Source organism: Xiphias gladius, chromosome 18, assembly GCF_016859285.1.
Source record: "Xiphias gladius isolate SHS-SW01 ecotype Sanya breed wild chromosome 18, ASM1685928v1, whole genome shotgun sequence".
NCBI lineage: Eukaryota > Metazoa > Chordata > Actinopteri > Istiophoriformes > Xiphiidae > Xiphias > Xiphias gladius.
The window spans coordinates 18,244,827-18,271,956 of record NC_053417.1 but is presented as its reverse complement, the minus strand read 5'-3'; the positions used below and the strand labels follow the sequence as shown (position 1 = coordinate 18,271,956).

General features: G+C 41.4%; 1 protein-coding gene across 3 annotated transcripts; it reads right to left on the bottom strand.

Moving 5' to 3' along the window:
* Positions 1 to 399: 399 nt before the first annotated feature.
* znf512b (zinc finger protein 512B) lies at positions 400 to 26,761 on the bottom strand. 3 transcript variants are annotated; one of them, XM_040153111.1, is made up of 18 exons: positions 26,435 to 26,761; positions 25,707 to 25,926; positions 23,969 to 24,103; positions 15,221 to 15,300; positions 14,941 to 15,069; positions 14,412 to 14,587; positions 14,017 to 14,300; positions 13,845 to 13,916; positions 12,943 to 13,077; positions 11,629 to 11,756; positions 10,316 to 10,408; positions 8,297 to 8,395; positions 7,460 to 7,711; positions 6,972 to 7,313; positions 6,476 to 6,577; positions 6,219 to 6,281; positions 5,721 to 5,819; positions 400 to 4,366 (listed from the first exon to the last, which is right to left on the bottom strand). In XM_040153111.1, exons 3-18 carry the CDS (start codon positions 24,099 to 24,101, stop codon positions 4,022 to 4,024), a joined length of 2,532 nt encoding a protein of 843 aa, XP_040009045.1. In that variant the 5' UTR covers positions 24,102 to 24,103; positions 25,707 to 25,926; positions 26,435 to 26,761; the 3' UTR covers positions 400 to 4,021. The 3 variants fall into 3 exon arrangements, with proteins under 3 accessions (XP_040009045.1, XP_040009046.1, XP_040009047.1); XM_040153112.1 differs by having other exon boundaries at positions 7,460 to 7,609; XM_040153113.1 differs by lacking the exon at positions 14,941 to 15,069.
* Positions 26,762 to 27,130: the final 369 nt, after the last annotated feature.

Below are 27,130 nucleotides of genomic sequence, written 5' to 3'. Positions count from 1 at the left end.
TTCCTCACTCAAAACATTTCTTTTGGCATGGTCAATAGTTGTTTTTTTGATTCCAATTACTTTTGAGGTACTACTAGCACTGTTTTTGCCATCCAGCTGGTCCTATTGCAAGAGGATAGTGATGACCACAGCAGTGGTTTTTATACTTTTCCTCGTTAAATAAGATTTGGTTCAGGCGATAACCAAATCAGTACCTCATTAAGTAGAATGAGGTGTGCTTGTGTTGGAATTCAACAGAGACTGGAATAGAATGGCTATCATACATGTGGAGATGCTGATTTCAGAAAAATTTGCAGTGGTCTCTTCGTTTTTTCCAGAGCTGTATGTATTAAAGACAACAGATATTCAGACTTAAAAGTTGACACAGTTGAAACAAGTTTAGTCAACAAACTTTTATTAATTAGTTGAGGGATACTAATGCACAGGTAATACAACAAGTTTGGGAGAAAAATTGTAACAGTTCAGACTCAAAGGAGGTGTTGATGCCTCCTACATTAGGTACTATACAGCTTAATTTCAGATATGGAAGTCTTTAATACATTTTTAGTCTCATTTCCCCTGTTACTCATATATCATAACCAGTTATGCGCTACAACATCATCTCTTAAAACTCTCAACAGTTTCATCACAATGGCTTCGACAACAGAGGTGGAAACCATTTCCTGCTTTTGAAGTAGGTAGCATACAAAATGAACCACTGTTGTCCAAATAAAAGGGCTCTCTAAGGGGATTTCTAGGGATTAACCTTGGTTTTGGAAATAACATTTCTGACAAAGGGAAGACGCTTGAGCCTGCTGTTTCCCCAGGTACAAAAGTCACACCACACACAGTCCAGGTAACTAGAAAGCTCCAACAACACTCCTATTTCAAGCCTATTTCATGGTATAGTAAGTGCACTAAATACAGAAACAAACACACATACATATGCCTTGTTGTCCCATATTGAATAGATAATAATAAAGGACTCTCTCAATGTGTTTGTCATTGTGTACTGAAAAAGCTCAATTTATGTGCATCATCAAAATGAATAAAATAACAGTGTATGCCGACACATAGGCCTACAATGTTCTTTGTGGTCTACAAATTTTTTCAACCTTTTTTTTTTTTTAAGATTTCATAATATGTAAAAAGCATTTTCAAAGCAAACAAATAAAAGTAGGGGAGTGAAAAAAGCCATACATTTTTGAAAAGACACATCAATATCAAAATATCAGCAAGCCAACAAAACCAGCTAAATATGGTGTATTGCTGTACTTTCTAAACATGTTGCAGTTAGCTCACACTGCGGGATAGATATGTGTTTTCCACATCATAGGAAGACAGATAGTAAAGGGTGTGATAAAATATAAAATACCCACTGTTAAAAGCAGTGCTAAACTATCATATTGCAACACCAAAGCTTGTCAGGTAAACACAGTCAATGTGACGTTATTAATGAAACGAGTAACAAGCAGCTGATGAACTGATTCTGTGCCACAGCATTAACACTCAACGAAAAGTGTTACCATTTCTGACATCCAGTCATTACAAAGGTGCTAACTGTTTAATACACACACACACGCACGCACGCACGCACACACACACACACACACACACACACACACACACACACACACACACACACACACACACACACACACACACACACACACACACACACACACACACACACAGAGACAAGGTCTGGGCAACTCATTTTGAAAAGGTCCGAGGACTAATCAGTGCTTGTTTTACTTATCCTCTCAGTCAGTTGAACCTGGATAGAAGAGAAAGGTCCATCCCGCTAACAGAGACAGACACATGCATATTCATCCCCACCTGAATAAACTCCACCAGTTGATTAATAATGGAGGAATTCAGCTCAAGTCTTTGCTTAACAATGTAAAAGGTCTCGGCATAGGGATGACACCACGTGGGACACAGATAAATTTCAAATTTGATGTTTCTTGAAAATGTTCAGCTGACATCAGTGCTTGAGTTAAATGATGACATTGACATTTGTTGGTGCAAAATTTAGAGGACTTGCCAGTAAAGAGAAAACGGCAGGATGGATTGATGGACTTAACAGAGTTGTATCAGGTCCTTAAGGTAGAGTGGCAAGTAATGCACCCTTATTATCTCACCAGAATATCCCCTCATCACAACTTTACCCAAAGCTATCAGATTGCTACCTACATAATACACACAAGAGAATATAAAATATATTTATGATCTTTCTTTTTTTAAGTAAGCAAGTCATTATTTTTATCGACATAGTCTGCAAATATAAATCAAATATTTATGGAGTTTTCATTTGCTCAAATTGTTAATATAACTGTGGATTCAAGTATCTACTTTAAACATGGTTAAGTGAAAATATTCTCTGATTGCACACATTTTAGATTTGAAAAGTAATTTAATAATATTGGATTACTTTTTTTTTTTTTTTTAAATCTGAAGCTAAACTAGCATTAAGTGGTAGAGCAGCCTTAATTCAACAAGACCAGTTATGGCTTTGAGTGGTGAGTCATAATTATACGGTCATGTTGGATTACAGATACTATATAGAATGAGTTAACCATGCTGCTCATTACCCATGTAAAGACAAATTTAGTTTTTCTCTAGTTTAATTTTTCATCAGAGTAACATACTCCCGCTCCTGTGCCTGAAAGCCACTAGGCTAAGTTGAATACTCCTGGAGTGCAAAAATACAAGAGGGGAGCGAGATGGGTTAAGAGTTAAAGTGCAAGGCAATAATTTTGAGCGTCCAGGAATTAATTCATATACATTATTATAGTGAATCTTCATTTGCAACTTTTCTGTTTAATAAAAGATTTTTTTCCTCAACCTCTCTATAAAAGATAGTATTTTTATTCTCTCCTTAGTTCCTTGATTCAAGCTAAAGCAGTAGCCAAAATATGGCCTTCTTTAACATGGTGTCACATCATTTGATTGTGCTGCAATGGTGCAACAAGCTACACAAAATTCATCCTTCTGACCAACATTTAGGTTTGTCAGTCCTATTTTAGACAGAATACTTCAAGTTTTTTGTTTAAAATCAATCAAACAATGCCATATTAAGTATTATTGTAACTAACTCATATCTTACAGATGGAAATCTTAAACAATCACTTTTGGTGGTAGTCTGCTTATCATCTTCAGTGTAAAAGAACTGTGGAAATAACCTTTTGACACATAATTATGGTTGTCAAAGCAGATACGTTTCATCGTCATGTGATGCAGATAAAATAAAAATAAATGTCACTGATGTGACACCCACATAGCTGTAGGAAAAACAGAGTGGAACATGATTACCAACTGACCAACATTTTAGCTTATATGACATTTGCTTACTTGAAACATGAAAAGTAAAAAACAATAAAAGTAAAACCAGAAAGAAATTTAAAAAATCAAGTTCAAAACGACATTGCACTACAGCACACACTGCAAAAATTCTGACTGCTCATGATCCAATTAGACGTGTCAGGCTTGAAAATGACAGATGGCATCATTGCTTTGAGTATATAGATATATAGATATAGATATTGTTTATGTACACAGTACAGTATATCTTTGAAAAATGTGAAAACACTAGCTATCATTAAATGACTTCACCATGCTAATAGAATATCCTTTTTAAAATCTCTCAAACACAACAAGAATCTCGTAGAGAGATTTACTCTCCATTTGTTTGGAATACTACCTCTGTTTAGAAAATGTTATCCATGTAGAAGTCAGGATTTTATCTTTGATTACTACTGACACCCCTGCTGTGAGTACAGAAACTGAAATGTGTGCCTTAAAAAGGAGACAAAAGTGGAATGGAGAAATAAAACACTACTGTTACATGAGTATTCTTTATAACAGTAACAGACACATTAACTCTGGGGTTTCAAAATCAAGATTGTGTCTTTCTTCTTAATGGCTGATTTAACTTTCTTCTCAGCGCCAAGTCCTTGTGGAGTTAGAAAGGTCTTTTAGCTTCCTGGCATTACATTTACAGTAAGCATCCTCTCTGGCTCCTGGGTCAACAAAAGCAGAGCTACTCTGACAATGACAACCTCTTGGGTTTGCTTCGTCTGGCAGTGGAGGGGATGGGCTGTCTGTTTTGGCCTGAATTAGCACTGTCCGTTGGGTCGGGGATCAGGGTCGGAGATTGTGTTGGGCCCAAGGACGGAGTCACGGCAGGGCTTGAATTTTGAGTTGTGGCAGGTGATTCAGTTTTTGTTTGAGGAGGCGCAACCACAGGGGGGCGCTCTTTGGGCTTGCGGCCCCTCTTCTTACCAGTGGTGGCACCGTTTCTCACCTCAGCTTTGATCCCATTGTTCTCTGGTGCTTTACTCTTGCTACTGGAGACCACTTGACTGGCTGCTGCACGAAACCAGTTCTAAGGCAATAAGACCCACTTTTAGTGATTACCTCAAGCTCTGAAGAAAGAACAGGAGCATTTACATGACCAGAACACCTCCATTTTTCCAGCTGTTATTGAAATTTACAGTGTAATGTCTCAGTGTACTCGTAAATTAAAGTGTAGATCAAATAAATAATATAGATTTTTTTTTAAAATCATGGAATCTAAAATCCTAAATTTAATCTAAATGTTTGACTCATTCAGCAGCCAAACACACTCGTGATGTTCTTTCACTAATGGAAATTAAACATTGTTTGGAAAGTGCCTCCTATCTCTGTCGAAGTTCCCGCAAATGTGTTGCAATTGCAGGTTGCTTTGATTTCACCTTCTGTTTAGTTCATCCCAGACCAGCTGGATGTGGTTTAAGTCTGGAGACTGCGCTGGTCTTCCATCATGTGAAGCCAAGGTCTGGTTCTTTTCTTCTAATATTTTGCTGTGGGATGAATCCCTGACCAACCAGTCTGTCTTCCGTTTTTACTTGCCCTTTCTCACCATTCTGATAGCAATACTTTCTTCACTACTTTCTATAGAACAGTATTGCCCTAATAATGCATCAGAGGGTGTAGTAACACAGTTTGTTCTAACACTGCCTTTGTACAGACAGAGTAAGTGATCAACAAAAGTTGTGGCACCTGTGGCTGTTTGCATCAACTTTCAAGGCTTCATTTACTTCCATTGCTGCAGGAAAGCTGTAAGTTAACCAATTTCTTTATCCCTAAAAAAAGGCCAGTTTTCTTTATAGTTTTTGGTGACCTAAACTTTTTTTTGTTTTTTACCTTGGGCAGTTTACTGCTGAACTTTGTACCATTTAAGGTTATTCCCTGGACTTAAACTACTTAAATTTCAATAAAAACTGGAAAAATGGGTGTGTTCTAAAACTTCTGACCAGTCGTATATGTAACCTTTCAAATGTAATTAGTAGAGCAAAACAACATGTCTGAATATAGTACTATGTAATGAAGTCCCAAAAGCCTTGGGCACAAGCTGTTATACAAAAAGTTGTTATTTTGTGGGAAGAAATTCAGTATATTGAACAAACAATTTATTGTGTTACACATACTGTATTTGAGCAGAGACAAAGATTACTACTCCAACAAGACCTATGGAAATGAACTCAACAAAGTTAATGACTTATTAGAAAAACATAGGCATCTTGTTTCTCCACAAGTTAACAGCTTGTTATCACAAGATAAATACGCCATCTTCTGTGACTCGGCGGGCTTTTACTGAATATTAACAGAAATGGAAATGCTGCCAATCGAGTGATACTAAATAACGCAGAAGTTTGTTTTGAGGATACCTGTGAAAATTTAGACTGTGACAGACCCACCTGTGAGTGTGTCTTGCTGATGTGGTACTTGACACCGCTCTCCGAACTAAACTCCTTCTGACAGATCAGACAGGTGTACTTCCCCAGTTCTCCACCTCCCTGCAACACATGCACACACGCACACACACACACAAACACACACAGTTATTCCGCTTGGTGAATGTGCAGTCATTATCATTAACAGCATAGCATGTCACTTGTTACACACCAGATCAGATCATTTTTTTAACGTTAGCAGCTATTTTTCAACATCATTTTGTTTTCAAATCAGGTTAGCAAGGTCTTATACGTCCTTTATGAGTCTTCTCAATAATTATTTTTTAGAAAATAGACATATTCTAATTCTTACACCTCCTTTTCTGTTTTTTATAGGATTTTATTTTCATTTTATCTCCAAAAATCATCATACTTCATTTCTGCGGGAATTCTGTGTGTGTGTGTTTTCTTATTTTTACTTTAGTGTCTACAGAGACAGGTGGTGCAGGTGGGTGTTTTTACCTGGCTGCAGTTGGCGAGGTGGGCTTTTAGTCCTGACACACTGGAATAGACTGCTTCACAGTTCTGAGACAAAAAAGAAATAAATAGCGAGTGAACAAACTCACCCAATCCATATTCCTGTGAAATCAGTAGCTTTAGTGCTATAGAGCGATTGCACAGTATTAAGACAAATCTCTGATTCAATGTTTTGTTTTAATTCAAATACGGAAATTTATTTTCTGTATATGGTGACACTTTAAGCCAGTTAATTTTCTTACTTCATTGGTGCAACAGATGAAGCCCTTCTCCTTGACTTGGTTCTTCCACGTCTCTAGTAGCTCTGGGCTGAAATTGGGGAGGCCAGGGCGGGTGTAGTTTAACTATACAAAAGAGAACATCTAGATTATTATTATTGTTCATGGTAGTTTCACTATTTACTGTGTGTGTAGAAAAAGACGAGTCTGGGAGACATGTTTATCTGCTGGTTTCACCTTTTACCCCTTGCACCTGGTGTTTTTGTGAAGCCTTTTCATGGAAAGGTTGGCTTTGATGCTTGTCAGTGTGTAATCCTTTTTGTTTTTCTGTATGTGTGAGTGTGTTGATAGTTTTTTTGATGTAAAAAGTCTTCTTGCAGTACACAGTGCTGATATATGCCTGTTCCTGTGCCTGTGTGTGAGTTGAGTATGGATCTGTTTCTGTCTATTCTGTTGGGGGCCTCATGTCTGCTAGGAATGCAGATCATGTGTGCATAATGTATCCATTTTCTGTCCTCACCCTCTTGCTGTCAGGCACCAGGTCATCCTTGATGCGGCGCTTGGTGCCCCAGTCTTTGGCCAGTTCATCCTCTGCTATCTCCTGCAGGTGGAACACTGCCACCTGAGCTGACCGGCGCCGCACTCTGCCACTGGGGGTCCGTTCAAAGTCCTCCCCCTGGCTCTCATTCTGCACTGATTTTTCTTTGTCTCGCTCCCTCTCCTTTTCTTTTTCCCTGTCTTTCTCCCTGACTTCCCTTTCTTTCTCCTTAGGCTGGCCGGATGGTGCTTTCTCCTGCCAGTCCATCTTCTCAGGCTGGCTTTGCTCCTTCTTGCCTCCTGATGGAGACTCCTCAGAGACCACCTGCAGGATCAGTGGGACACTTCTTTGAGTGGAAAATGTGGAAACTTTGGCTACTTACTCAAATACAGTATAATACGGCTATAAACAATGGAAAACAGCTGTCTCCTATATTAATTACTGTTTCCTTACCCCTACTGTTTTCTTACCCTCTCTTTGCCGGTGTTGTTGTTGGTGTCAGTTATATTGTCCTTGTTGTTGTTAGTGGTGGCTGCCATGGTGGTGGTGATGGTCGGGGAGTGTTCGGTACGCACATGGTAGTCTCTGCCAGCCTTGGAACGGTAGGTTTTTCCACATTGCTGGCACAGAAACACAGGCTTCTCATCGTCAGAAAACTCTCCTCCACAACGCTTCTGATGATACTGGTAGCCCATCAGACTGGAAAAGTGGGCTGAGCAGCCCTGTACGTGTGTGTGCGTGTGTGTGTTTGCACACAAAATGTTTATGTGATTGTGTGAGGCCAGTGACAGAAATGGGACAGAATTAAAAGAAACATTAAGGAGGAAACTGGGTAAGTGAAGCAAAGTGTAGGTTTAATGGAACAGTATTACTGCACTTGGTTAATATTTTGTGGTTCCTCTTAAAAGAGACAGAGACAACAGGAGAAGATTGCTCATTTTTCTGTGTGAAGACATGTCACTGTAGAGTTTCTATTTTTCGCAGCTCTTTCTCTTCCTCTCTCTCTGCCTTTTGCACTCTAGTGTGAGTAATGGGAAGCAGAGTGTTGATGTGGTTTTGGGCAACATGTCAAGAACAAGGCATAAAGGAAAACAGGAGGGAGAGAGGTAAAAGGTGGCAGACACAAAAAGACGAGCCTTAGGAAAAGGGAGAAACAAAATCGGAACTGGCATTTGAGGAGAGAGGAAAATGTGACATGAAAGACAGAATAGTTGGACAAATGGAAATGAAGGACACAGGAAAGCAAGAGTAGTAAAGACTGAGAGAAAGAAAAGGAGAAAGCGACAGTAGAAATAAGGAGTGCATACCTCACTAGGACACTTGATTCGTCCCATCTGTTTGAGAACCCGGCGCAGCCTTTCTCTCTCCTCATGCTCGTCGCCCGTCTGGCCTTCGCTTCCCGAGGGCTGAGGGGGAACAAACTCAGCGTTGCATAATTGTGTCCCACCACAATACCTCCTTCTCCCTCCTAACTTGAAGAAAATGGTGATGAAAATGTGTTTTTCATCTTGGGTGTTCACACTGTGCCAGGATCATTAAATGGTTTCATGGTGAGGCTTTTACTCAAGGCATGTTTATGACAACTGTCAAACTCATGTTTTCACTCGAGTGTTGGCTGGTGCCAAACCCCAGCCAAGACCAGAACAACAGATGGTGAGGCTGCCAGGGAGAAGAAAGAAGAGAAGTGCACGAGACCAGAGAGTCTGGCCTTAGGAATCCCAGTGGAGCGAATTTCATGTGATTCCTCATGTGTTGAGATGACTGAGATGCAATCCTAGCTTTCCGTAAAGGTAAGGAGGAAATGAGATACTGCCAGAGTACTTCACTAATTCAAGTAAATCACGCTCAAGCCTGCAGGCAAGAGAACAGACCCAAGCTCAGCCACTGATTTACACTGGCAGGGGAGGAGACCATGGAACAACATCAGCATGTATTCTTAATGCCTCTATCACAGAAAGAGTGAGAAAAAGAGCCAGCACGAGAGTCTGAGAATTTGGCAGCAGTATCAAAGCCGCAACAGTGACAGCAAGGTCAAACAGGGGGGCACAACAGTGGGTGACCCCGGTCCTTCTGTTAGCATGCTGGGTTTTCCCACACTGCCATGGGGCTAGGCCCTGTGACTGCACGGACACTTTCTACACAGTTTTCTTAGGAAGAAAAGAAATGAGAGTATGACACTGGTCAAACCAGCAAATGATAAAAGCCGTGAGTCTAGAGCACTATCACAGATGGCAACACACTAACACAGAATTAACACAATGATGGCTTTCAGCCTGTCTCAAAACTTTTAATTATCTAATCTGAAAACATGTTGCAAAAGTTTAGTAGTTTCCTGAGAAAGACTGAGCACTTTAGTTTTAACACACACATAGTGCCGTGTTTTTCTCTGCTGGACTGGAATGCTGCTAATAAGGTCAGGGCACAACAGCTCCAGACTGAAGACAAATGGCGGTATCAAACAGTTTAGCTTGGCCGACACAGATGGCACAGTCATCTATCATCACTATTAAACTGGCAAGAATTACACACCCAAAACCCTTCACACTCACGTTGTATTCATGCATGTGAACATATACAGTATCATATACGACTGGAAAATGTGCTCACAGAAAAAACACAAAACACACACGCAGTGTGTCACAAGGTTTGCTGCACGTAGATTCATTAATCTTTCATGATACTTTCTGAAACAGGCAGCGTTGAATTATTCAGCAAACTTCATAGCAGTACCATTGGTCTAATGCAGGAGAGTCATGATAACATCTTAATGAAGCTCTCTGCTGTCAGAGTTAAGACAGCTGCAGAAAGAAATGTGAGCATTTCAAGGACAAGAATACCGATCATCAGTTCAAATGTATCATTGGTTATAATCCCCAAGATCACATTTTTAGAGAGGGGCATAGCAGCTGACACTGAATATGCAACAGATACAATCTAGTATAGTTCATGGGAATTAAATTGATTTTTGACAATGTTTGGAGGCGCATCTATATGGGAAGATATCGAAATGCATCCCTAAATGAGCCCAGTGAAAACTGACACTAAAGTACACACAGTGGATTTCCGTACATGGAGTCACATGTGCAAGTCTGACCACTCCCTGAATAGGTGCAGTGCTTTAGACCCAGTTCAGTGGGTCAGTGTGACAGTGGTGAAACATTTGCTGTCTGAACACCCAAAGCATCCCCATCTGGATACTGACTACTGAGTAATGGATTGAGGGGCAAAGATCAATCAAAAAGAAGTCGCACAGTCAGCCTGCTTTTAAAGTTTATTGTTTGAAATTCTGAAGCAGGCTTTAGGAATTACAAGATCTGTTGTTGTACCTTGGTGCTGTGTTCAGCCATGGTGTGGTAGTTGAGGCCAGCCTTGGACCTGAACTGTTTGTGGCACTGCCGGCACTTCAGGGCATCCTGGAGCTGCAGAGGTTGAAAGCCAAACAGAGGATCAAATAACATTTCTATGAAAGGAAACCAACAAATAACCCACTCTTGCCTGCATTGGTCTTTATTGGATCTATCAATATAGCAATATTTCATATATAACCTAATAGAGCTTGTTATTAGTGCACAACTCTGGTCAACATAAAGGACAAAGGACATATCAAGAAACTTTGGGAACCAGAAAAAGCTAATTTAACACACGGTGTTCTTTTCCGTGGACTTCTCTCTTCGCCTCAGTATTGATTTGGAGACGGACGTGTTTTGATGGTGAGTGACCCAGTGGTAATGTGGTGATTCTCTCATTGCTTAATGGGAGGCTGTCACTTTAATGACACACGGGCCACTGGGTCACAGAACCATTAAAATGGCTGTAGGAACACTTCTCTCTGAGGGCCTGGATGCTACTGCACCATGAAAGCTGGCTTTTCCTCAGGAAAAGCTCAATAATAATGTAGTTGTATTAAGTTTTTCCATGCTACAACCCTACCTTGTTTATTACTATTAATGCAAACAAACCGGAGAAGTGTCCACTGCCCTTCCCCTTTATCCATTTCAACTGATATTAGCTTTCATATCAGAGCAGATGAGTAAAGGATATTACATGGTTTAGTTTACTGTACTGAGATCGTACCTTATGTTATTTCTACAGTCTACAATATCTTTACTGTAAAGGCTCCCCAGACTCTGCACAATGGGGACCTCTGGGGGAGGTATCTAATAACATTGAAGTCAAAGTTATAATCCAGTGTGGAGATTACAGCTCTGGGTTGATAGAACTTTATTTAACATTCAGACAGAAAGGTGTTTAATAACTATTTGTCAATATATAAACTGGTTTTGAGGCATTGTGCTGCCAAATGGGCTCCTGTAGACCTTCATCCAGATTAACACATCATGTATTGCATAGTGTCACATGTTAAAAGGATCCCGACTTAAACAAGAGCAGCACAGATCATCTTTTCAACTGAATTACATGATGGTATAATATCAAGCACATTCATATCTTATTCAAATTTTAAGCAGGCAGACTCCGCCAGAAGCAAATGCACTAAAATCCAGTTTGTACTGAGGCATTTGTCTTCGAATTATATTAATTTGTCTGATAGAACTTTTGGTTTCACGGCAAGCCATAGCAGAAGTTATGACAGCACACCCACCCAGCTCCAGTCTGATGGATGGCTGTATTGCCCACTGACCTTCTGGCAAATCTCCATGTGTTTCTTGAGACCATGGATTGTTTTCCTGGTGACGATGGAGCAGGTGGGACACACGACCTCACCTCGCTCTGAGATTGCTCGCTGCCATTGGGTGTCAGGCACAGCACCTTAGAAAAGTAAAGATATTACTCTGTCAGTTAGCCAATCAAGTATTACTGGTATTATGTCCATTCGGCATTACATTTCCCTTTGTGTACTTGTGTACATTCCCCATTTCCTTGTCTTACAGTAAAATTCTATGCTTGTATTAGCAAGTGATAATATGTAGTGAGTGAGTCACTTATGTAAAATAACCCCTGAGCAGATTATTCCCAAATCACAGAATAAATAGCATAAATCATCTACTATTGTCTTATTTTGAAATCATAACCAGTTGAATATATTGTTTATTATACCTGTTACTAGTCACCTACTCGAGAAATGGATTAATAGTTTCACAAATTCTTTCTTATTATTTATGTCATAAGATCAGCTGTTTTCAAGTTTTCTTGTTTCCAGTGCATCGAACAGGTATTACATGTCAGTTTGAATCGATACTTTCAAAAGCGCAATCCTCACCACAGACATCAGATTTTGTTCCTTGGCCCATCAGAATTTAGAATAGGGCAACAAACCTAAATACCTTTTTGGTTACTGACCAAATTATTTCCATAGCACCAAGTATTGAAACAGCCAGATAGCAGAGTTGGTGCTAGATGCTTTGTCAGATTCTCAGTCTTGTTAAATTATTCTTTGGACATATTTATTGATTAGTTGATTAGAAGAAAACAGATCAACAACAATTTTTAAGATCAATAAATAATTTAAGAGAATTATTGAGCAAAAATTCCAAACATTCATTGGTTCCAATTTTTCTCAAATGTGAGAATTTGCTGCTTTTCTCTGTCGGGATTTTGACTGTGCTCTGGGAAATTAGGGCATTTTTCATTATTTTGTGACATTTTATATTAAATGACTAATTGATTGATTAAATGAACAGACAATGAATAAATAATTGAGACATTATCAATAATTAAGATAATCATTAGTTGTAGCCCTATATCACTATTTTGTAATGCTTATGTATGTTATTTAGGCCTATGAGAAGTTCTTGGAAGGATGGATGATTGATTTGTAAGGCTGGACTTCTAATGAGGGAAAAATTGGAATTTTATAAAGAAAAAAAAAACAATACTCAGGTATCATGACTGCGATGGTATCACCAGTAACACTTTTGAATGCCAACAAGCATTCAAAATTTCTAAATTTCTATGGAAAAACTGATTCACTTAAAAAGTTGACAGAGGTGTTCACCAGAGCTTGTTGTGGCTGGGTCTTTCTTGGAGGACTGACTCTGAGCAGGTCTCCTCTGAGGGTCCTCACTGAACCCACTCCCCTCTGGTCGCTTCGCACGGCCTGCTTTAAGCTTCTCCTCCACCTTAGTCATACCTGCAACACACACACACGTGCACACAAGCACGCACACACACACACACACACACACACACACACACACACACACACACACACACACACACACACACACACACATACAAACACAGACACACACACACGCACACGTCATGGTAGTAATTAATACTCTCACTGAAAGTAAACTGAAAGAGAACAAGAGAGAGAAGTGAGCCCTGCAAACTGTGTGTGATAAGTGCTCATAAGTAGTTTACAACACTGTGCATACCGTATTAGTCACATTTTCTACATATGAATGAGACAGAAAGAGAGTGAGACTAGAAAAGCTGTGTGTATGTGATGTGTGCTTGCTGTGTGAGTGAATGATTCATTTAGCCGCATATAAAACCCCCCCTACAGTTGTCACATTAGCACTGTTAAAAGACCAATACCATTGATCAGTAGCAGTAGAGAGCGCTCACAATTACTCACATAGCCAATCACACGATGTAGTAAAGTTCTCTTGAATAAGCCCCAAATCCACAATCCCCATCCCCATCTTCCAGCAGTGCTACATTTGTCCTCCCAAGGTTTCCATTATTCAGTAAATAATCACTGGCTCCATGAGGCCTGCTGTATTGTCAGCAATCAGTGATGAATCGGCCAGCACAGCTCAATCTCTTCTTCATAATTTCTTTTATTCACTTATTAATATTACATCCCCATGAAATTACAACATAAAGTTGTTTGATTATTATGGGCAAGTTTTAATAAGAAAGCATGGTGAGAGAAATTTCACGATCTACCTTTCAATCCAAACGTTCCAGATATAGAAGGCTGCTCTCCAGTGAATTTCTTAGGTGTTTTCTGCTTCCGTCCTGGCTCAAGAGAAAAACAGAGCAAGGAACGGTCAAACACATATAGTGCGAGTGTAATGAAAACATTCAGTCTATCACAAAAGATATGCTGTAATCTTACTGTGCCTCATTCGCTCTGGGTCTTCGTCAGGGAAAGGAGGGGGAAGACTTCCCCCCTCGCTTTCACTGCCCCCCGCATCAGACGATGTGCTTTGGGACTGCGACTGCTGGGACTGAGGAAGGACTGGCTGGGAGTGGTGAATCTGCTGTGAAGGCTGGCTGTGGCTGTGCTGTTTCCTCTCACCCTTCTGGTGGGCCATCTCCCCATTCTGAGAGGGCGTGGACAACTCGTGGGTCTTTTTCACTTTGAAGAACACTGGAGAGGGGGGACTGTTCTCCATGGGCCTGAATTCACAGACCGAGGAAGGACAGTTTTGGGCAGTCAGCATTATGACGTTACTAACACCATTGTGTGGGTCAGTGTGGGTGGGAATTTGAGCTCTAAATCCCAGTCACCTTTTCTTGGTGATGGACTTGACAGGGGTCTTTTGAAGTTTAGGCTGCTCCTCCTTGGGTTCGGTAGTAACCCTGTCGGGGTGGTTCCACAGCTTGTGCTTCTGCAGGCGCACTTTTGTGGCGAACACTGCCTCACAGTAGGGACAGCCATGACTCAGCTTCTCGGCTACGGTGGCCTGATACAAACACAGACATGAGGAGGGGGGATTTAGAGTGAACTTCCTCCCCATGAAAAAAAAATGGCAGTTGATAGCTGTTTTTGGATGCCTTCAGTTGACTCCTTTAGATTCTTTAAACAGCCCGACTAATCGCTCATGTACAGTCAATAATTACTAAATATTTGGCCAGTGAGTAATATACATTCGCTAGAAGTTTAAACTTATTTCCCCACTCATATTTGCTGACTATTATCGTCCTTTATTTGAGGGTTTTTTGCCAATACTTTACAGTGATCCACTGTTAAAATCTACTCTGAAGCATAAGATAGAAGTAGCCGCATAGCAGGAAAGAGCAGAGGTTAGTGACTCACCCCCTGGCAGCGTTGATAGTGGTACTTGACGCCATAGATGCTGGGAAACTCTAACCAGCAGCCTGAACATGGACACTTAACCCTGGAGCGGCGCTTAAACTCTTCCTTCCATTGTACTATCATATTGGCCTGCTCAGGGGTGAGGAAGAGAGAGTTGAATACATGCAAGGGTTATCGCTATACTCTGCTGTATATAGTTCATATTCATGGGGAGCTGCCTACACTCTGCATGAACAATAAAGCCCACCTCAAGCCACTCAGTTCAAAGAGAGATACTCACAGGGATGCTTCTCAGTTCCTGAACTTCTGCTTTAGGACGACCTTTCCTCTTCCCCTCTGCCGGGTCATCACACACCGGACCTGGCAAAATGAGAGAGAAAACCATTTCTGAGTTTAGCACAGAGTACTGCCAGTGCTTCATATTCATAGAATAGAAAATATTTACGAGCAGTATCAGTAGAATCTCAAAGACTAGTTGCATTCGGACCTGCTTCTGTGTGTTCTAGATCTATCTTGATCTTAGCGCTTCTAGATATTTTCTTGATATTTCGTGGAGCTAAACAAATACCAAACTTCAGTAAAACACCTTTTCAAGCCTCCAAAAATGCCTGTTTATGGTATATATTCGAACTAATTATGGACATGAACACATATGACAAAAACAAAAACATACAGCTTTGCTCGTGGATTTGAATAGTGAGAAGTGTTAAGACGTTAGGTGTGACTGTTAGAAAAACAGAGGAGGAGGAGAGAGCGCATGTGGGAAAAAGTGTGTGTGTGTGAGAGAGAAGGCAAAGTGTGGGTAAAGGCCTTCTGTTCAGCTAAACAGATCAGCTATAAATCGCTACTGCCTGTGTGAACCTCTGACACAGCACACAGCAGACCGACCGCCTCAGCTCTCTCTCTGCTTTCTATTACTCCCTCCCTCCTTCTCTCATGCGGCTCCTTTCCTCTCTTCTCATCCCATTTCCAGCTTTCTCACTTCCCTTCCCTTTTCCCTCCCCACACCCCTCCCGATCTTTCTCCATGTGAACTTCAGAGGACAGGCAATGCACTGGCTCATTACTGCTCTCTTCTGTGCTACAATTAAAACTCTCCAATATCAGCCCTGCACTCTATTTCCTCTATACACTGCTACTTAAGAGAGACAGGTAAGACGTTGAGAGCCGAGGATGAGTGTATGCATGTGGAAAAGATGAGGAGGGGGGCGACGAAGGGAGTAGAGGTGAGTGGAGGATGTTGAGGGAGAGAGGAGGGAATTGCAGAGGCATATGACTTCTTCCTCTGTCCAAGCAGAATACCGAATGAGAGTGCTGCGGGTAGGACCTGAGGCTGTACTCAGCTCTTCAGAATGATATATCTTTACATGTGCTCTCAACTCCCCTGCACAGGTCTCGCAAAACTGGAAAGCGGCAGCAGAAACAAGGCAAGCAAGAGACACAGATGCTATTCAGTCATATTAGATCTAGGAAATATCAAAGGGAAACTACCTGAAGTAGAGAAGATAGTCCTTTGTTGTGAAGTGGAATGCAAACAGTGGTCTTGCACAGACTCTCTTGAATCTGTTTCACTTTCCCACACTGAGGAAGATGACATTGTGTCTGCCAACTGCTTTCTTCTCCTACAAACTCACTGACAAGCAGCGACAAGATGCACACATGCCTAGTGCAGCCCATTCGTGGCGGGTCCCAAAGTGGATCAGAGCACTCTGTGTGTCTATCAGGATTATAAAAATGGTTGGAGTATTTCTCATCAAATAAATGAACTGACTTCCTGCCATTTTCGCTCATAGAAAAACAGCTCATGTTGGCAAAAGAGTAGCCTTCGACCCAAAAAACATCTCTCTATGTCAGTGATGTTAATGTGTTCTCAATTCCCTCCGTGTTTTATTTCACAGTATCAACTTTCCTTTTTTCCCTCGTTTGTCGTCTTTTTGTTTCTCACTCACAAGCACAGACACAAACACAGGCTGACGGATTATATGTAATATTTTACTTCAGACTCACAATAATAAGGTAGAAACAAAAGAAGACAGGGCTGAATAAGATCGAATGAGAAGTATCACAGCATTGCTAGCTGTGCTTGGGAATAGTTCATGACACAAGGTGTAAACACACGTGTCAAAGCACGCACTCATACACACAAACAAGTACACAAAACCATTACCAGTGTGTGTGATCTGTTTGCATGGATATGAGTGTATTACTATTCTCCAGGCAACACAGCATTTCTCTGTTAGCTGTCTGGGTAGCAGCTGGAGAGGTGATGCAGTCGGCGCTGCAGCTTTTGTGCTGAGGAGGAAATTGAGCATGCATTCTAATTCCTGTCTTAGAAAATAAAGGTCTTGTAAAAGAAAGGCATAATTAATGAATTCTGCTCTTGGGAAAGATATGTTCCTGTTGCTATGGGAATACGCTCCACTTGTCTTAGTTACCACTATCAGAGGCCTCTTTCCAGCAAGCAGAACATAACATAGGCCCTAATACAGTAGGCTACAGTACAAACAGGTATGTACACACACAAGCCAAGGCAACACAGGTGCAGGTGCAAACTGTGTAAAATGTATACAACAGCACATTTGTCTTTCCTGGGGTGATTTGCAAACACAATAATGAGTGTTCAGTATCTTTTACTTTGTGTTGCTTGCTTTAATATGGGTAGCACGCTCTTGCTCTCAGACGTTCCAGCAATCACAACCATTGTCTTGGTATAAAACAAAGCATGCCCATTGTGTCAAATCTACACCCCGGTTCTCAGGCACAGGCCATGGGGATAAAACAGCTGTTCAACTAATGTCAGAGTATGACTCGCTCCCAGCTGTCTGCAACTTTGGCTCCACACTGGTTTACCCGGACAGAACAGAGAGGGGAAGAGAAGAGAAGGGAAGAGAAGAGAAGAGGCAGGGCCCAGGAGTACTGGCAGCTGCCTAATGATCTCAAATAACCTCTGAGTTCTCCTAGCTACGCTTGCAACTGCTCCCCCAGTGCAAGGGTGCACACATTACCCCCCCACACACACACACACACACACACACACACACACACACACACACACACACACACACACACACACACACACACACACAGAACAGTCATTTGTTTTCTTCGACAAACACTCACACAGAAGCCTTTGTCTGTGTCTGCACAGTAGGGTTTAGACATACTGTAGTTTAGAAAGACAGCACACACAAATACAAACATCGCTCACCACTAACACAATTCCATGGAAAGAAGAAATGGTATCACTACTTCCACAATCTCAAAAGACAATAGACGGGGACATTGATACACCTGGAAATGGTGCAAAGTAAACAACACTGACAGAGTGTAACTATCTCCTGTATATGTAAGCTATCCTGGTTTACAGTGTAAACAACCACTGGACTGTTTCCCTTTGTACTTTTTTTGATTTAAGGTTTATCCTCTGCTTATTTACTTTTACTTCTTCACAATATTCCCCTATGCCACACATTCTCTGTTTAGTGGCACGTCAGCACACACACAACTCCTACTACTTCCTATTATCCTAAATGTTGTTCTTCATCCTGAACTCTCATTTCCTCCCTTCTCTTAAACACACAGACACACACACAAACCTACAGTACAAACCTTCCCATCAAATACGCACCTCTCTTTGAAGACGTCCCCATAAATCCCTCCCAGTCAGGCCTGATTCCAGACAGTGAGTAAAAAGAATAGAGGTGGAGCAGATCTTGCTACCCAGACACTGACTAAGTGAATGAAAACCAGACTCTCTCAGTGAGTCCAGCTCTCACTCTGTCTTTTGTTTTTCCCTTTCTCTCTCACTCTCTTTCGGCCCTCCCTCTCTCGCTCTTTCTGTCTTTCTCTGTAACTGTATCTAAGCTAATCACTTACATACATACACTTGTTGACACACACATTTAAAAATGTTTCAACAATTTTTTCATCATATTTATTTAAATTTTTTGGGAAAATACAAAAAAATTATATCTTACATCATTACACCTCCTCTGATAATTATTAAAATCAAACACCCAAAAGGTGGAAATGTTAATCACTCTGCAGGTGCTACGGAGGGTTGCAAGTAAACACGGCTTTATTTTAGGAGGACTTTAGCAAAAACCGAATACAGCCAATGAGCACCCTAATCTGCTGGGATCATTGCGAAGAAGATGTGAGCTGCTTGCATCTCTTCAGTTGTGAGATAGATAATGACACAGTGTTTTAAACATTTGGGCTAGATATAACCGTCAACAGATTTCCGAGGTATGACGATGCCACCAATTTTATTTATCTATTTCCACATTTGAAGCCACCATGAGCAACTGAATGCATTGTGACAGTGTATTCTTTGATACTACCACTTGGACACCAAAGTTGTGAATTTAAAATTCTCTATATAGAGGCTTTAACAGTTCTATTTGTTGAGGACCTAATTTGTTCATAGTTCAATTTATTTCTAGGTTTGTACTACACTATGACTTACTGATAGACAGAATTGAATTGGGGGATCCTCTTGCTAAATAACTGGTAATTAGTGCCAAGTCTAAGAAGAGTGAGTGTCCTGAGCAAAAATAATATTCACTGCCCTCAGTGGTCTTAACTTCTGTAGAGGGATTCGCGTTGTGTAAGAGGCCAGGACTCACCACACAGACCTGTGTTGGGCTATCACTTTAGTGGCACCACTAAACCACACTTAAAGCAGCTAAATCAAAGAAAAGAGCCTGGGTTTGAGATTCCTGCTACATAATCTGGTGCCTCGCAGTACCTCAACAGCCTCTTCAGACCTGCATTGATTTTACAGCCTTCCACATCAGCTGCATGCTTCATATTATTGGAAACCTAATCTACTGCCTGATGCCCATTTGGCTCACAGCCAATAGTGTGTTTAGTGACATCCAATCACGACAGCTTCGGATGACTGGCCACATATGTGGCCGGTGAATTCCTGGGGGATGATGCTGACAGGTGAACTTACCGCAAAGCAAATAAAACACTTATAAATGTAAGAGTGACAGGACAGAGGATTAAAAAAAATGAAAAATATGCACAGATGACGGTGACTTTACAATCATTGCACTGAGGCATGTTGTGGTATATACACAGTGCATATACAGGCACCCGTGAAAAAAGGCATGTGTTTATGCAACAGCGCATACAGTACTGTATATGTGAGCCAGACAGACAGAGTCTGCTCCAGACTGTTTGCAGTGCCCTCCTTATGGACAGTGACTCACCAACTCAATCTCTCTCCTCTCCCATTTCCCTGTGCTTCTTCTCATCTGCCATCCTCAAGCCTGCCAAATAAAGGTGTGACAAAGATGACAAAGGACTCTCCGCAAAACGAGATGCAGCATCAGGCCGAGAAAAGCACCAGAATTCAATTTTATTCCAAAACAAACATTCTCTAATCTATAATTCGTTATCGATTTTATCTTTTGGTTTGTGACCAATTTGGGACACTCAAAGCACCAGCAGGCAAGAACTACAAAACATATTAAATATGGGACATGAGAAGAGTGAGGATGGGTAGTGGGGTTAATGGGCAGGAGTAGGGTGAAGAGGGTTGTGGGGATGGAGTTGAAGGTGGGAGGAATAGTGAGGCTGGAGGCCCATTAATTCACTGCTGCTGATAGTAATGCCAAATAAGTGAGAGAAGAGAGAAATGAAGAGTTTGAGAGAGGATGAATTGGAAAGGAATGACAGTTATGTATTGAGAACTGGACAACAAACAAGTTAGAGAAAGAGTGAGAAAGCAGTAGATAGAGAGGAAACGCAAGAGACTGCTGCTGAAGTAAATATGCAGGGTCAGCAGATGGTGACTGTGGGCCTGAAATGAAAGTCCTACAGTCTGAGTAGTGGACTGTCATTTGAGCAAACACATGCCACACACGCACACACACACACACACACACACACACACACACACACACACACACACACACACACACACACACACACACACACACACACACACACACACACAGACATGTAAACACAAACAAAGCGCACAAACCACCACGTTCAACATTCACACATAGCAGTGAGCATACAAACATATGCAGACTAATCACCCACACACTTACCCTCCAACCTTCCCCATACTAATAGAGACAGCATCAACTCTGGAGCACCCACCTCCCCTTAAACACGGCGTGATCAATGGACAGTGCATCCTGTTATCAGGTAGGGTACTGCACAACGCTCCATCAAAGACAGAGGATGGTCACAGTCACATGCACACACATACATACATAATTCCCAGACTCCACTCATTTAGGCTTGCATTAATCTTTGCAGTAACTGGCTTAATTTCAGGGCTTGCCCACAGCACTTGGCAGAGCAGCATTAGTTCCATCCAAATACTTTTACTTTAGGTTGTTTAACGGCTCAGAGTATAAGTGGAGAGAAAAATGACAAAACTACAGTTCAAATGAGATGTTAATATGAAAAAAATCTGTAAGCAAGAAGGACAGAAACAAAGAGAGAGCATGTCACCCTCAAGGACCACATCCTTTCCTGTGAGTTGTCTGGTGTGGCAAGATGACAGCTCAACCACAACACTCTAGGAAAGCACACAAACCCAATTTTCAGTCTTTGTTTCCATGTACAGCAGCATAGAAGGATTTCAGGAAACCACTAGTAGAAAAACAGTCCATCTAGACAGGATTTCTTCATAGTTACATCACGCAAAGTTTCTGACAGGATTTATCAATCACCATGAGAACTGATAATACAACAAGGCATAACGGAGCAAACTTTCCTTGGATGTGGAATGAAAAATGAAAAGCGACCAGTAGGATGAGGGCAGATAATGTGGTACCTGGTTATCTGAAGAGCACACTGTGTACAATAGGCCTAGACTAAGCATTGAAAAAACCTCCACAGGGAGCCTTAGATATTGATGCCTTTGTTTCCCAAAACCTTGGCTCACAGCCCCCCTTGGGATACACAAGCTAGTGCCAGGCTCATTATGATTAGCACTGTAGCATTTCTTCTCATCATTAGCTACAAAAAGCTCAAGCCAGTCACTGATGAGTACTAAGCCAGAAGGCCAAATTTGAAAAGATGGCTTGATCTATGGAAAGGTAATGTATTTTGTTGTAGACAGGGGTTGTGTTTTCCTGGAGGAACTACATAAAGACCAATCGCAGTCAATGAATAACTTCTTGCTTTAGCCTTAACCAAATCTGAGTAAATCATAACCCATATAAGTTATGGTATGGTGGTTTGGGAATACAAATTCCAATGTAATCAAGTGCCTTTTTGAAATGAAAATGTACAATTTCTCATGCATTTCTTACGCTCTGCTTTGTGTCTAAATTAATTCCTACTGTTACATTAGGTTATGCATGTTTTCCAGTAGTCTTGTGTTTCCCCTTAAGGCTGCTGGATGTTCTTAGAGAATCTTCAAACCATAATCACACATAACTAAGTCCACTGGCAATGTTACCAAGTAAGCCTCTCTAAAGGCTAGGGAAACCCCTGGTAATATTCCAGATAAGAGCAACTTTCCAGCCAAACAAGACAACTCTACAGCTACAACATAGTGGAATGTAGATTCTTATCTTGTGCAATCAAAATGCGCTGGAAGCTGTCCTTAAAACAGACTTAAAAAAACGGACTCCTTAGTAAAGGCTTGCAGTATCAAAAACACTGATATAATTACTGTACCAGTGTTTTTGAGAAGCTATTCTTCAATGACAGTCAAAGCAGATCGACTGAAGAAAGAGAAAATGAAATAGGAATGCAGAAAAAGTGGAGTCAAATTACCAGAAAAAGTCCCGTAAAAACCAGGACCAAGCCATCACCTGTGATAGCATTACTTGAACACACACACACACACACACAGTCACAATCACAATCATCAGCCTTACTCATTAACGAACCTAAGCCACGTGTGTTTCTCTCAATTCTAGCCTATAGTCTAAAAACAATCACATCAGAACCCACTACCCATTTTACACTGATTGATTTATATACAATCCTTGTTTATTGAGTTATAAAGTGTAAAAAGTCTATAAAACCTAAGATTCTGAGAGGCTACAGAGAAAACCTATCATTCGAATACACTGCCTTCTGCTACAATAAATTCTTTAAGAGCAGAAACAACACATCAACCAGGCGTCTCTATACAATGTGGAGTGGGAGAGCATACTGTAAGCCTGTGGTATACTGCTAACTATGATAGGATTAGGCAGAAAATCATGAACATAAAAAATAAGCTTACCGTTACTCTCCACAGCAAGCAAACACACACACACACAAATGTTCACGCACAGTGTGAACCTAGTATAGGGATGGTGCTCTGTGTGTCTGGGAAAGAGAGGCTATTTTGTAGCAACCAAAACAACTGGGTCATATTTGAGCAGGCCCGGTTTTCCAAGTCTGCCTGACTCTATTAACAAAGTCATGATGATCTGCTGGTTATTGGATTGAAACATAATTCCCTAGTCCGGCTCTCTCTTTCCAAAATCTTCCATCTCCATCCAGATGGCTTGGGGTTTCACTCATGTCAGTGCTTGGCAATACTTGTTTGTTTGGTTTTCTCACTGTAAGACAGTCTGAGGAAAAATGTTGTAGTTTCCAGGCCCTTCTGTGGTGAGACGGCTAGAATTACATTGAGGCAGGGGAACCATTGACTCTTAGTCAAATATAACCCATTCAAAAAAGCAGCAGGGACAGTTTTATGTATGTTGTGTTGATCAAATCCTTGAGAAACAACCCTGATGTTCTGAACAGGAAGCCTAGCATTACAAAACTCCAGCCAATGGGCAGTCAATGGAATATCAAGACAAATGTGCAAAAATACAATTGCAAACATTACCAATGTGCTAGTATGTCATGTTGTATGCAGGGAATAGCTATTCTTTACACTGTATCACCACATGGAATTCCTCCTGGAATCAGTCCAGGAGCAAACTTGGGTCACACAAAAAAAAAGCTCTCCTGGTTCACACATTTAAAACACTCTGTGAAGCAACACTGCATAGATTTAAAGTCACACACACTTTTCATTCAACAAAGTGCGGTGGCTCGTCACTCACTATGTTTGTTGTTGTTTTCAGGGCCCTGCGTGGTTCTGACAGGCTCCTGGTGATGTCCATGCTTGGGGGTCCGGCCCCTTGGCAGCCCTGATGAAGACAGCTTCCCATGCCTAGGGCCACTTGGGCTCTCCATGCCTGCAATGGTAGTTGAGGGGGTACAAGCACACAGGAGAGACAGATAGCTACATAGTTAGCTAGTCAATATTGGGATGCTTTCTACCCTCATGAAAACTTCTCGATTACATTTCAAAACATTATTAGCAATGTCCACTACATCAATAGCCTGCGATGATGCCGTCACCTTGTTCTACAATGCACTGTCTTCCTGTTGGCCATCGGTGCTATTGGACTGAGGATTATCTGAGTGGAGGCACACACATCGTACGCAGTGGTAATGGGGGTGTGACCTTCCATGTTTCATTTCAGAATCAATTCTCTCATTTACACACTAACTCCATGCTCTACACATTAGACAAAAGGTGAGTCAAAGAGAGGTTGGGGATAGAAAGCTCCTTTCCTGAGCAGCGCTGGTTTCTGTCTTTATTACGAAAACCAGTGATGCAACTCTTGATTGGGACAAATACTCAGCAGAAAAGTTTTTTTTTTTTTACTATAAGTGAGGGCTAATCCTCATTTGGTGATGGCTAGATAGGTTACACAGCATAGTCCACCAATCCATTATAAATTTCATCACCATCATCATCCATAGTAAGCCTACCGTATATGTCAGTTTTGGGCTTTCAGTGCTGAACCCTAATTCCCCGTTGGCATGGGACAGTCTAATGGATGATGGCTGACAATCGCTAATTATGTTAAGTGGGACTGATTATGATCCAACATGCTTTCTCTTAGCATACATTCATGTCATTCTCCTAATGAATTCCAACAGCACACAAAGGGTCACTCAGTGGGGGCCACTCAGTGTCCGTTTACACCACATGCTATTCACTGTACATTGAGTGATGACAGCTCATCTGTCACAGTGATAATATGCACACAGTTTGTTATAAGATATTAATAAATTTGACTTTAAATGGCCCAGCGAGCTCGCTGCAGAGTGCAAGTTGCAGGAAGACTCCACACACCGACACTTTGACACCTTCCTTTTCCTGTATGATGTGTCAGAGTGTGACGAGAAGGAGCATTTCGCTACTTAAAATAAACAGTTGTGAGAAAGATGAAGATACAGTGGGCTGGTCAGCTAATTAATCGCTGGTGGAAAAAAAAAATAGCTCACTTCAATTTCTTTTAAAGAAACAGAATGTTTGTAATGTTTACAGTGAGTTTCAACAGTGAGATCTATACATTTTGTGTACACAATGCATTTTTATTTCCTATGGTATAAATCTGGGCTTTCCTTCAACATTTTTGGTGGGATTTCACTTTTTAGGTTTGCTCTGACGTTTGAACACCATAACCCAGTATTTAAAAAAACAAAAAAAACATTGCAGCTGGTGTTTTCATAAAAGGGTAATTATACAAGTAAACGACAGCCCAGCACAGTAACTACATTACCATACATTTCGCCAGACACAACAAAACCTGGTGACACCCACTCACATCCCCTCACACGATCTGCTGACAAAACAACCTGGAAATAAGTATTTTAGCTCCGCACGTGGCACACTGCCATGCGGTGTGTGTGTGTCAACTACAACAAGGTTACGGAGTTTTTCTATTTGTGTGGTTGAGAAAAAAAGAGTGCTCCACTTTCTTCCTCCTGGTCGGCCACACCTACCTGAACTGTCGGGCAGTCACCCAGCGCTAGGGGCCGGGTGGCCCCGGGTCACCCACGTGAGGGAGGAGGGGGTCAGGAGACAGGCACCTAAGTGGGCGTTTTTCCACCAATGTTATGTTACATGGCAATCACACCTGCTGTGCGTCAAGGACCGGTCAGACTGGGGTTGGGGGGCCAGAAACGAAGCGGACAGTCGTCACCGTCGTCCTGTCCCCCCACTCTGCAGACGACGACGAGGTGGAAGAAAAAAAAGAGCAGGGCAGGAGAAGAGAAATTACAATTTCGTCTGTACATGAAAAGAAATCCAGGATACTTTCACCTTATTCCCAGTTTCCAATTGCCTTGCCCCCCTCCTTTCCTGCATTAATATGTATACCACGAGGCACTCCTTCAACCTCTGTCTTCTCGTTAAACACTCCAGAAATATTAGAAATAGCCAGGAAAGATAGGTAGGTCCCAGGCTCCTTGAGGAAAAATATTAGAATACGGGATGGTTTATATAGGCAGTGAAGCAAAATGGCGACTTTATTACGAAGGAGGAGTAAAAAAAAAAAAAAAAAAAAAAATCCTTGCGCTGGCTGGAGCTAAAGGGAGGCACAAAAATATGTTTAGTGCAGTAATTTCGACGTCTGCGAGGCAGTTGGTTAGAGTAAAAGAAGACGAAGCGAAGGAAGAGCAGCAGAAACACCAAATCTCGGTCGGTTGTGGTACAGTCCTCGGTTCCTTACCTCGAGATTATTTCGGTTTTTTATACGGATATTATCTCGGCGGCCGTGTACAGTATTACAGTAATGTGTGTTGGGTCATGCGCGTATCCACTCCACCTTTGACAGTTGCAACTACAGTCTTGAGGCAACTTGCAAACTCTCGCGTTATTATTATCTATATCGAGCAGACTAATATTGGGGTTTCTGTCTAATAAACCCGCTGCAATGCCGGCTCGTGCGGCTCTTCCGACGTAACGGCGCTCGCTCCTGACGAAAAAGGGTCAGGGCTTGAATTCCTTAAATCAACCTTCGCCAAGCATTTTAGTCTAGTTGCTGCTAAATGCTCCCTCCGTGCGTCCTCTAGCCCATCGCGGCTTTACACACATCAGACACGGAAAATTATTATTGCCCCGTCTGCGGTGGGCTATTCTGGTTGTCATTGCCTTTTGCTGTAGGCCGGTGCTGTAGTCAGTCACTGCGAGTGGCTCTCTCCAAAAAAAAAAACACACAAAAAAAAAACACTGGAAACACTGGAATAACGAATATTTCTAAAACGTGCAAAATGCTCAGCACAACACCTGTGTGCAACGACTTACACGATACGGATAAAACCAGGCTTTTGTAATCATGCAAATCTTAAAAAAAAAATTTTTTAGGTCAATATTAAGACACAAGCTATCAATCCTGTGGATGTTAATGTCAGCCAGGCAGCACACA

Coding starts and splice junctions, on each gene's coding strand:
- znf512b (XM_040153111.1), bottom strand. CDS start 24,101: ATGGAGAGCCCAAGTGGCCCTAGGCATGGGAAGCTGTCTTCATCAGGG. Junction 13,078..13,844: donor TGGAACGTTTGGATTGAAAG/GTAGATCGTGAA, acceptor TGTGTGTTGCAG/GTATGACTAAGGTGGAGGAG. Junction 11,757..12,942: donor CCCAGCCACAACAAGCTCTG/GTGAACACCTCT, acceptor TACTTTTCTAAG/GTGCTGTGCCTGACACCCAA.